The 12,752-nt window shown below is 43.6% G+C and overlaps 1 protein-coding gene across 1 annotated transcript; it reads left to right on the top strand.

The window, feature by feature from the left end:
- Positions 1-7,533: 7,533 nt before the first annotated feature.
- On the top strand, positions 7,534-11,728 carry LOC103717018 (histone H2A.Z-specific chaperone CHZ1-like). The gene is made up of 2 exons (XM_008805242.4): positions 7,534-8,181; positions 11,417-11,728. Exon 1 carries the CDS (start codon positions 7,600-7,602, stop codon positions 8,158-8,160), a length of 561 nt encoding a protein of 186 aa, XP_008803464.2. The 5' UTR covers positions 7,534-7,599; the 3' UTR covers positions 8,161-8,181; positions 11,417-11,728.
- Positions 11,729-12,752: the final 1,024 nt, after the last annotated feature.

Below are 12,752 nucleotides of genomic sequence, written 5' to 3'. Positions count from 1 at the left end.
TTCTTCTCAGATGCTGATGGAGAATGGGAACAAACCCCCCATGATGATGTTGTTGTAATTTTTTTTTTACTATTACAAATTATGATGTAAAAAGAATTCTAGATTTACAAGGATAAATTATGATAGAAAATGGGTACAAACCCCCCATGACTGTCCCTCATGCCGAAGGCATAGCCTGCCAACCAACCTCTCTAGATCGAAAAATGGTTGCACAAGCAAAAGACCATCCCCCACACCATAAGTTGAAAATGGGAGAAGCACTAAGAAGTTGTTAAAAATGCAACACCAGTCCTGCGAGCGGTCTCCCATATGGCCAGCCTAATGTCCTCATTGACAAGGCAGGACACTAAAGTGGCCGGGAACCATTCAACAGTGGTTGCAATCGTTATACATAGATGCACTATAAGTGCAAATAGAATCGAAAACAAAAAAGGAGGGTGAAGTGAAAGGGATAGTCTTTATTCATTGTTCCAGTTACAGTGGAGGCTATAAACCAGCTGGATGCATGTTTATGTAAGAATGAAAAAATCGAGTTATCCATTCAAGAGCATGGGCAATACGATGGTGACTAAACTTTTAGTGGACTGCAACATCTAGAAGGAGTCCAATGGTTGCTTCCCACTGCAACTTTCTTGAAGGATAGCATGATGGTCCCCAACCTAAGTCCTTTGGCGAGGACTCGACCAATTCAAGTCCCATGATAGTAGAAGACCAGTATTCTAAGAAAGAAACATCCTTTCCCTCGTCCTCCATGGTGCACACAGACATGCTTTTCGATCCCACTATTGGCCCGACGAGCTTATGATGTAGCTCCGCATCCTAGGTCACTCCCACTCTGAACTCTGCCTCCATCCTCACCAAATCGATAGCTGACTACTAGTGGAGAACTCCTACGAGCCTAAGCTACAGCCTCTCTAGAACTAGGTGAAGGTGAATGGCAAAGTACTTGCCCCAATATAGAATTAAAAAGTGGATCTCATTCCATTTATAGGCGAAGATCCACCATAGAAATTGAAGTGCCCAAGCTCTGATTAAAGAACGCGTGTCTAACCTTAGCTGAGCTACATTCAATTTTGGGATTTTCTAAGAGCTCTTACCTGCCCTGCAGCATTTGGGATTATTGTTTCACCAAATTTCGATCCCTATTGAGGAAAGGCATATCAGATCTTGGCCAAGGTCAACATGATGATTGATGATGCATGCAGCTTTTTGAGGGACGACTGGATCCTGCCTTGTGACAACTACCGGATGGAAACCACCGCGTCAATGAGGTGGCAACCTTGACAACCATCCCAAGAAATAAAGGGCAACTGCCAAGCAAGAACCACTACATCACCAAGGTGGGAAGCTTGACAACCATCCTGAGAAACAAAGAGCATAATAGCAAGATTATCTAGCAATCCTGAACCTAATCAAACAATCCTTCAGATAAAAAGTATATCAGTTCAAATCGAGCCATCGGATAAATCAAAAAAATGTGCAGACTTTCATTTTATTTACCAAAAAAAAAAGAGAAGTACAAAAGAATGGCTCACAACAAATCCAATACAAAAAAAAGGAAGAAAAAGAGAGACCAACAATGGCAAGTATAATCATTTGTCTCTTCTCTCCTCTTCTTTATGCTATTCCTCCTTTTCCTCTTCTTCTTCCTTAGCCTTCCTCCCTAATCCTCGAAGAAAGGCCTCCTCGTCCGAGTACTTGCTTGAGAAAGTGCCCGAGTTGTGGTTGAGCTTAGGATCCACCTTATGGATTCTTCCCCAGCAGACGGTAAACCCCTTTCTGAAGGAGTCTCTAGCAGCCTCCAATATCTCGTTACAGATCTTTGCACAAGTGTTATAATCTACAACACCCTCTCTTTGGCATGAGATGCCTCCTCCTTTGCCCTAATGACCTCTTTCATCGCGAGGCCGGCCCTCTCTTCAGTACAGGAGCCCTCCTCCTTTGCCCGGACAACCTCTTTGGTTGCAAGGCTGGGCAGCTCTATCTTCTGCCCAAGTAAATCTCTCCTCAACCGGGGAGGCTTGAAGCTTGGCTACAATGACCGCGTCCCTCAGGCAGGCAATCTCTACATCATCCTCCTTCCTCATGCAGGCCCCTTCCTCAGTGATGGCTTGCTACATCTCCCATAGTTGAACGACCATCTGTCGCAACTCTATCTGAGAACTCTCAGTCTTGGAGCTAAGAAGTGAGTTTGCACCTCAGCTTCCTCTCTTCTCTTCTCGGCCCTCACCCGTTCCACCTCCGCACGGGCCTTGCTGCTCTCTTCTCTTGGGGAAGACGGTCAGAGATCTCTAACCTCCACTGATGGGAGCAGATGATCTCAATAAGTACATATATGACATACAGTCCCTAAAGAAACAAAGAAAAGATTGATTATTCAAAAACAATAAATGGACAGAAGAAGCAATCTGACTACCTCAATGGTGGTGTGGTAGGACGAGTTGATCATGCTCTCCAATGGCCTCCATCACAACTCCTCGTCACCAGGGAGCATGAACCTCTGGACCATCTCCCACATCACTCGATAATTGCCCTGGCGCAGTACCGAGTTGGAGACCCTTACCGACCAGTTCGATAAAAAGGTCTTCGACTCCATGCCCTATGAATCTGGCCAGAGTGAAGATGTTGACGCCTGCGTACCCCTAGTAGGATGGTAGAAGGTTGGCTCGGATGCCTTGGCCGATAGCCTAATAGTGACGCAACTAATGGAAGAATGTGACCCCACTATTAAGGCCAAAGAAGGACCGATAACCTCCGGTGTAGCTAACAAAACCAAAATGGCTGCAGAGGCCATCCCAAAATCGGAGCAACCGCCAAAGCAAATGATGGTACACTAATGGGAAGGGCAGTAAGCACCTCCATCTCTGATGATCCTCCCCTAGCAGGCTCCTCCTCGATTATGATGACTAGTCTTGCAAGTACACTCCTCTTCTTACTCGAGGAAGAGCTACTCTCGTTGGATTTTCTCTTCCTCGAGGAGCAGAAGAGTTCTTCTACCTCAAACTTCATGGATACAAGAATGGAAGAGGAATGAGTTAGTCACAAATTCAGATTGACGAAAGAGAAGCAAAATAAGATTAGAAAATGTACCAACAAAAGAGGCATGACTCAATCCGGTGTCGACCAAGGCCAACTCCCAAAATAACTAGGCCAAAGTGAAGCTTTCACCAGATGAAGAAGATCAACAGATCCCCGCTCTTCATCCAACAAAAAGGGAAAGAGGCTCAAGGCTTGCCTCTAGGTGCCTCCATAGGGTCAAAAAACCCTGTGGAATTGCCGAAGACACAAAGAAATACTAACCCTTCCATCCATCGATAGATGAAGGTTCAAGAGGAAGGACGTTGTGACCCTTCCTACAAGAAAGCCTTCACTTGAAAGAAGGCCTGAAACATCCTCGGCATAGGGGAAATTTCTTGAAGCCGGACAAAGTAAAGATAGCCCCTAACCTCCAAGCATTGGTGACAAGCTTTGTGGGGAAAAGTTGGTTCTGGGTCAACAGGTCGGCGATAACCGATGGAATGAGGAGCCTTAGCCCTACTTTTAGGGACTCCTCATATAGGACTATCCAATTCTCCTCGGGCAAAGTCATCCAATTCGAAGGATTGTGGCACTCAAGGATAAAGTTTTCAGAAATAGAAAATGGCATATGGTTCCAATTGAGGTCGGACCTCCCCAGAAGGCTTATCTTAGTATTCGGACCTAAAGATATATTAGAAAGAACTCTCCCCGAGGCCATAGAGACCTGGTCAGGTAAACCTTGATCCATTACATCATCATCGGGAGACTAACCTCCAGTAGATGGGTCCAGGTATTTTCTAGACAAAAAAGAAGACAACAAAGGGAGGAAAAGCAAAACAATCTACTAGGAAGCAAAGACAAGATTTTGGTCGGGACAAGGAAAGAGAACCTTACAACAGAAGCACACAAGTCACACCTGGTGACTTCACACCTCCTCTCTCTCTAGATTTTGGAGAGTAAAAGAACGAGGTGAAGGAGATTGGGCGGTACCTGCCGACCGTGTTAGCTCATACCAGGTGGCTGATGGGCGATGGCCGGACCATTGTTGTGACTGATGACCCGTGGGTAGATACCATTCCCTTGAGATATTGGCCGACGACGGTGGATTTCGAGGCAGCAGTAGGGCTCCGGGTGTGCGACCTCCTAGCACCAGGGAGGGCAGAGTGGGACGTGGACAGACTCTACCAGTTGTTCGGGGCACATCTAGCTGAGAGGATACTTGCCATGCCAGTACCAGGATGCGAGGGCCCAGATGTCAGGGTTTGGAGCACTTCGTGCAGGGCCAGTGTGAGGCTGGGTGATCTGGCCCGGGTGATTCAGCGCGAGCATGAGAGTGGATGGGACGGTGCCTGGATTTGGAGGTCTAGGCTCCACCCGAGAGCAGCACTTTTCCTATGGAAGGTGATGTGGGACCGCCTTCCGACGAGAGCTGTGCTGAGCCGACGTGGTCTGGGGATCCCTGCAGAGTGTGGGGCCTGCGGTGCGGATGAGTCAGTTGATCATGTACTATTTGGATGCTTGTGGGCGCGGCAGACATGGCAGTGGACGGGTATCCCAGAGGAGGTTTGGCGGGAGAGGAGACTGTTTTTGCAGATGATACGTCAGTGGCTGACTAGTCCGCGGACATGTCAGGAGGCCATCCGAGCGATTTGCACCGCCCACCAGATCTGGTTGGCAAGGAACGCTCGCACCTTTGGCGAGCGTCGGATGTCGCCGAGGTTTGTTGCGGAGTCCGCTCGAGCATTGGCGATGGAGTTCAGACCTGCCAGCCCTTCAGATACGACCTTGATAGCTCGGGACACCTGGGGTTCTTTCTCTGCTCAGGCAGCTCTTCGGACGGTGTTCTTCACCTGGGAGCCCCCACCCCCGAGTTTCCTCAAGGTCAATTTTGATGGCTCAGTACTGGACAGTGGTACACGAGGCGGTGCCGGCTTCGTCATACGAGACCCTCACTCTCGGGTAGTGGCAGCGGGCGGCTGCCGGCTTTTCGACACATCAGTGCCAGCGGCGGAGTTGCGAGCTGCCTGGGCCGGCCTCTGCCATGCGCGGCGGGTACTGCGGGCTAGCTCGATCATCTTGGAGGGCGACTCATCCACTGTTATTGGGTGGATTCGGCGGGAGAGCATTGACCATCCTCTGATCCGGGATATTAGGATGATGATGAGGGACGTTGTGGCCTTTGAGGCCAAGCATGTATTCAGGGAGGCCAACGGAGCGGCCGACTGGGTTGCTGCATATGCAGCACACCATTCGGGATATGCCTTGTGGGCAGGAGAGCGGGAGTTGCCATTGGCACTACGCGAGATTTTGTATTTTGATGTTCTTGGGTGTATTCGGACACGCGCTGTCTGAACAACCCGTTTCAAGCAAAAAAAAAAAAAAAAAAAAAAAAAAAGAACGAGGTGAATGGACACTTCCAAGGCGATCCCTAGCCTTTCCTATTTATCGAGGATTTAAGCAACCCCTTCTGAGGCGATGCTTCACCTAACCTTGGATGCATGTCTCTTGGGCGTTCACCCCAAGTTGGCCCATTCGAATTGTTGGCAAGACCTAGACGCTTATTAAATTCATGGACGCCTTACCCATAATTATGGTACTTCGGGAAGGACAGCAAAATCACTCCCTTCATAAATACGAGATTTAAAAAATCACCATTTTTCTAATGAAAAGGCACAATGCATCATCCTCAGCGATCTTCATTAAAGTGGCCCTTTTGAAAAAACTACTTTTGCAGCCTGAGCAGGATAGCTCAGCTCAGTTGCAAAAGTGGGAGGCAAATGATATGCCTCCAAATCGGTTACAGCTCACTAAAAGATCCAACCAATTAAGATACGCTATGGTGCTAATATGTGGTGGATCAGGAGTGGCTACTGGGCAGGCCCAGCATCATACTTTCGAGCTTGCATATCAGGAGTTCTCTACAGTTCGCGGCATCCTAACCAGAAGATCCAGTGATCATTGAGATCTTACCGATATGATAGGCAAGACGCTATCCGCGTGCGAAACATTTATGCCCAATTTCTAGGCCGTACTCAAGCCAGTTACTTTTGGTCCACCTATATGTCCTAATTCTCTAGTCGTAGGTAGGCTCCTCCACCGAACACACAAAAAGAGAAGAGAGAGGAGGGGTAGGGGTAGAGGAGGTAAGTAAGAAAAACATCCTAATAGACAAAAAGATAACCTCCTTTTGTTTTCTGCTTAATATACTGACTTAGATATTGAAGGATCCCCGCTAAAGACGTTTCGGCCAGAGGACTTCCTTGCTCTATGCTATTTCAGGTCGGAGTGCTGCCATTCGACGAGAATCTCGGCTGCAGGGACTGAGTGCCGCTCGCCTTATCCAATTCCAACTAAAGTAGCCGGCCATCGAGCTCTTTAACATCGTTGCGCTTTTCATCGTAGTGCCTAAGGCCAGTCAATTCTCAGTGGCTACAGGCCTTGTATCTATCAAACAAATCTGAAAATGAGGCAAATTACGGAAAGAGGCGTAACAAAGAAATAATCATGATGATTAAAACTTTCTTATAACACACCTAATTATTCCAAGGAGAGCTATTATAGGTTGTTCCTTAGCATAAAAGCACCTTTTATACCTATTTTATACCTTATCTATGGACAAAAGGGACATCATTCAAAAATTACTACAGGCATTACTATTCCCATGCACCAAAAATATTCTCTCTGCTCACTGTCGGCCTGTCAGGAAGGGATTGAAGGGGATCCACATCCTAGGACTACTTTTTGCTTCACGGAAAGAGATATTAAGGCCCTGTATTTATGGTTGCGGATGGACCTCCTAGCATTGTCCGTATTCTAAAAGCATCCTGGTCTCCTATATATAACTAGGATATTGTCTCAACTTGGTTGAGAAATGAAATTTTATTAAAACAATCATAACAAATTCCTAAGAAATACTAAAGCTTATGCAAATATAAAATTGAACCAAATTGAAAATTTATTTTATCCAACTTATGCACATAAATTCCACTTTCCAAAATAACTAGTTTAGCATTAATAAAATTTCTAGATTGCCGCCTCCAATCCTCCACCCCCCACCAAAAAAAAAAAAAAAAAAATAGTAGGATCAATGGAGGTATAATCTTACCATATAAGAACCAGAGTGATCATGCTTCATTCACATTAATCAACCAAATTAAACAATTGCAACTGAATTTTTCAAATTTCAGACAAAACAAACACACAGTTGTAAATATAAATACAATACAATATTATTTTAGTTAATTTTAATTATTGTTTTTTTTGTATGCGGTAAGTATTTCTAATTCTTGTTGAAGGCTTGAAGGCAATTAGAATAGCAGGCAACGAAGCACATCCCTATTTACACCCCCCCCCCCCCCCCCCCCCCCACCAAAAAAAAAAAAAAAAACTCCCTTAGCGCGAATAACTAGCCAAATGGGATGACGGGGCTGCACATTTGTCTGCCACGTACACTAGTACTCGTAAAAATCCTGCAACAGGGACGGCAGCGGCTCCCGCAAGTCTCTAAAATCCCGTGGAGGACAACATCCCTTTCCCTCTCTTCCAAAACCCCAACCCTTGCACACGAAACCCTAATGCCCCATGGCGGACCACAGAGAGGAGCTCCAAACCCTAGACCAAGAACCATCGAATCCCCGGCAGCCCCCGAAGAGAAAGCCTGATCTCGACTCCGTCGACGAAGGCGAAGAGGACTGGCGGAAGAAGACCAAGCCGCAGCCCGAGATCCCCTCTTCTTGCCCCAAAGAACCCCCCGACGACGTCAAAGCCGAAGAAGACGTTGACGGCGGCGAAGAAGATGGAGAGGAGGCTGGGGTTGATCCCAACGGGAATGCAGCCGTCTTCAAGGGGAAGGGAGTGGCGGCGGCAGTGGATAAGGGGAAGGGGAAGATGGTAGTGGATGAAGACGAGGACGAGGATGAGGATGATAGCAGTGATGACGATGATAGTGGCGATGTGATTGGAGGGGAGGACGATGAAAGCGATTTCTCAGATGATCCCCTTGCCGAGGTCGATCTATCGAACATTCTGCCCTCGAGGACGCGGCAGAGATCGCCGCCTCCGCAAGGGGCGTATCTCCTCTCCGATAAGGAAGACGACGACGACGACGACGAAGTCGATGATGATGTTAATGATAGCGAGTAGCTGGGATGAAGAGAAAATGAGGTAATTCTTGTTCATAGGTCCTATCTTTGTATTTTGTATCCAATTTTATTGTTATTTGTATCATTTGCATTGTAGGGATCTTCAATATGGTTAAAGAAAATTCCCCCTTTTGGTGTAATGTTGGAATAGATGTTGATTATCGCAATAAACATAAATCTGGAATGATTGAGCTTCTGTTCATGTGTGAGATGGATACTCTCTCTGAAAAAAAAAGCTTTGTGAATTGAGTATTATTTAATTTTCTTGTAAATATTTCATAATTGATGAAACTGTGGAGCTGGTCGCTACTTCTTATATTGATGTTCTGATTTGAACTTACTGAATGTGGGTGAGATGATTGGATAGTTGAGGAAAGTAAGCTGAAAGAATTCTTGTGTGTTTGTTTTATTATAGTTGAATTAGCAAAGATATCATTACGATTTTGATCAACGGTCGTTAGTCGTTAATCGTTAGTCTTAGATGTAGAATTGTCACTCCCAATGTTTAAATGGAAATAGCTTTGTGCAAGAGAAGCGAAGTTGGTTCTCGAGCTTGGTGTGTAAAAAATTCAGCATTCATTCATATTGCATCTGATTTTTCTGATAGACAAAGTGTTCCACTGATATTCATTCTTTATGAGATCCTACTGTTTACCTGTTATTCGGCTTTCCATCATTCTTGTATTAAGGCATCATTAGGTGATTATCAATTTCTTTCCAACCATTTCTTTTATGTTGCGATTGGTTTTGTGCAATAAGTCAGGTGCAAGGTCCGCCGTACCGGTACCGGTCGGCGTACCGGTGGCGGCCCGGACCGGTACGAAACCGGTCCCGTACCGGTCCATACCGGTGGCGAACCGGTCCGTACCGGTCCAAACCGGTGGCGTACCGGTCCAAACAGGTCCCGTACCGGTCCGAACCGGTGGCATACCGGTCCATACCGGTCCCGTACCGGTTCTTCAACAATAAATTACCGGTACCGGATTTTACGCTGATCCGGTACCGGTCCCAGGCCGGACCGGTACGTACCGGCCCGTACCGGCCGGTACGGACCGGTACGGCAAACCATGGTCAGGTGTTTATCTCTTTTATAATTTTGTTATGAGGTTGTTCTGTCTTGAATTATCTAATTCGGAATTTATCCATTGGTATCTCTGGAAATGATGCAAAGACTAGAATAAGGTTGTTGAAGTTATCTTGTACAGATCCATCTTATGCTTCAGAACATGTACAACTTTCATTTAAGAGTTGATAATGACAATAACATATAATTAATGACTCACGACAAAGCTATATCTATGATCTTTTGCGCAGTTATCTTATGAGGATGTAACTTCTGTCACCTAGTTATAGACTTAGGTCTACTGTCCATCTAGGTGAAAGAATTCTCCCTTGAGGTTTCTTGGTTGTTTTGTGAACTGTGTCCATGTGCAGTCTGGGATATCAAGCAAGAAACAGAACCTTATAGAGGACAAAACCTTACAGAGGACTATAACGATGGAAATGAAGACACCATATTTCTCTCTTGGATATTAGGTGTCTAACATTGGTTGTATGCATACAAACAGTTTTCAATGAAGCTTACGAAGATCAGTATATAGTTTTCAATGACACATGCTGAAACCAGTAAGAAACTTAGGGATGATGATTGACTCCTTTGCCAGTAAGATAGAATAGTGTGTGTTCAGACATCACCAGCTGTCTGTAGAGAGAGAAGGTCATGTAAAGGCTTGAAACCTTGTTTCCTGTAAGTGCATGTATCTAAGCGCAAAAAGTCATGAATAGATATGGTTCTGTACGTACAGTTTTCAATGAAGCATACTGAGATCAGTAGGAAACTTAGGGGTGATGATCAGCACCTTTGCCAATACGATAGAATAGTGAGTGTGTTCATATATCACCATTTCTCTTTAAAAAAGTTACATAAGAGTTATGTAACCTTGCTTCCTGTGTTTGGGTGCATCTTAAGTGTGGAAAAGCATGAACAGAGACTTTTGTTTGTCCAAAGATGTATCTGTTGAATCTATTTTTTTCCAGAGATCGGTTGAAGTCAAAATTAAGAATCGGAAAGGGAAATGAAAGAGAAAACAAGGCAGTATGTGAAGATTAGCTCTGAATTGTATGCTTGAGGTATCATCAAACTTTTAAGGTATGCTTTCAGAAATATATTAGCATATTAGAATCTGTTTTTTTCTTTTTTAATCCCTTCTTTGAAGAACAGAAGTTGAACATAGGTTGGGGTTGATTTTCTGTTCTATTTCTGGAGTATCATTATAATCTGAATATGTAATCATGGAATGCTAAAGCTTGACCTTTTGGCGGTGCTGTCAGCCCTGAATATTTTAATACTGTAGGTCACCGTCAGAACTGGGCATTTAGGCCTGCCAGTTGAAGCATTTTTAATAGAGAAGTCAGAACTGCATATTTTGCCTTCCGTGAGAAGTATCCTCTTAGGGCATATAAAAATTGTAACTGCTTAATTGAAAAGCATGAATTTATCGTTACCAAAACAAAATAGAATGTATTAATGAGTGGTTTATGGAAGCTATATCCGTTAACAATTGGCAATGGAGAAGCTTTACTACTTTTGATAATCCATATTCTAAAATATGATCTTTCTTTCTGCTTAAGATTTTGATATGGTTATGCTAGAATAGATAATGTATTAACTCTCCTTTTCTCTAATGACCACATGTCCTTCCTACTAATGTACCCTATCGTGGTCCTCATGTTTGAGCTTATTTTAGATGCTCTAGTAATAATTTAGGTATGCCATTTTATTTGGTGATAACTTTATCTTGGATTGGAAACTTATGTGGTTTTGGAGAATCAATTTAGGATTATTATCTAATTTTCCTTGTTAGAACAAATAAATGAATTGCTTTTTGTTTTATGGAGGACTTTATAACCAGAGGAAATGAACACCACCTTCTTTGCCTCTAATTTACTGCAATTCTATTGGTGTTTCTCTGTTGGTGTTGTGCGCGCATGCTTGTATAGTTATGTTTCGACAAATAGCAGCCATAATCACATGCATTTGCTATAAATGAATTCTTGATCAAACCTCCTAACAGATATATGGTTTTATTCTGAGAATTAGAGATCAAGCTACTTTATTGATTATTTATCATTTATTCTAGCTTCGAAATAGGCCATTTGAATGCTCTGTCACAAAAATTTCACTAAGAAATTCTCCTTGGTTATTTTCACACATGCCTCCTATTGGTAATGATGTGTGCTTCGTTCAAAATTGGCAGGATACGATGTACCAGGACTGAGGGAGAGCTATTGTGTTTCAAGTCTACAAATTCTTGATCTTCTTCTTGTTTCATGAAAGGATGATACTATGACATTCAAGAGTTTAAGTGGCTTCCAAATTTTCCCCTCAGAAACCAACAGACTGCTGTAGCCTCCTTTTCAAAAGAGGACTGTAATGATTCAGTATTTTATGATATCTTTGTGTTGAGGCAATGGAGAGCCAGTCTGTGCAAGGCCCTTCTTGTTGAGCTTTTGCAACTCTTCATTTTTCTAAAGGAAGTGGGTGAAGCTGGCTTGTTTCTCTTGGATAACAGCTTGGGTGTGCCATATCCTCTGCCAAGCACCTAATCAAATTCTCTCCAAGTGTTACAGATCAGCCAACGCATTAGTAAGTCCATGGGAAACGCATTTGCCAGCCAAAGGAAATCTGTGGACTGAATGCCATGAATACCATAAAATTTGATCAGTCCCCATTGTCCCCATTTTGGAATCTATCAACCTTCTCCAAGTGTTACTCTTGGCTAATCTTCCATCAAGACCTCGTGGTAAAAATCTCCATGGCAGCTAGAAAGCCTTCATGATTCAATCATTGAATCAGCCTTTGAACAAAAGCATTGGCTCTGCCCATTCATTTGATTTACCTTCCTCTTGGTAGCTGCGAGTTAAAATGGTGGGGCAAGCTTCCTTTCCTCCTGATCGTCAGGAGAAAATTAATTGATCAGGAGAAAATTAATTCTGATGTAGCAGGCACTTAACAGTATGCATCAAGCTCATCACCCTCGATTAGGTGCACTGAATGATTTTATCTTTCAGGGAATTTGAAAGCAAATTTAGAGCTGTCATGAAAGGAAGCCAAGTTATGGCAGAAATTACATGTGGACCAAGTACAGTAGGAAAATTACATATGTATAGGACTTTATTTTTCAGCGACTGAAAATTATGATCCAATTTCAACAACCCAAACCAGGATAAGCTGTTAAGAGCAACGTGGAATAGGAGGTGAGAGATTGAGACAGAATACAGAGGTTGGGAACTTCAAAATTTAAATCAGGTATGAACTCCAAAAGCAATGTGGATTTGTACTTTATAAGGTTTTTTTTTCAAATATAATGATATTTTAGATGGTTGGGAATGCCGCGTTAGATTCAAAGATAACAAATCTCTTATGGATAGAAATTATTTAGCATTTCTATATATTGTATGGATTATTTATATGTTCCATGTAACTATACCTTTCAACCTGTTAAATTATTCTTTACATAGACCATCATAATTGATGAGTGGTTAAGATCTCGACCCTAATAAATATTAAATCCTACAAGAACATCGCAAATT

Source organism: Phoenix dactylifera, chromosome 9, assembly GCF_009389715.1.
Source record: "Phoenix dactylifera cultivar Barhee BC4 chromosome 9, palm_55x_up_171113_PBpolish2nd_filt_p, whole genome shotgun sequence".
Classification (NCBI taxonomy): domain Eukaryota; kingdom Viridiplantae; phylum Streptophyta; class Magnoliopsida; order Arecales; family Arecaceae; genus Phoenix; species Phoenix dactylifera.
This window is presented reverse-complemented; position numbering and strand designations above follow the sequence as displayed.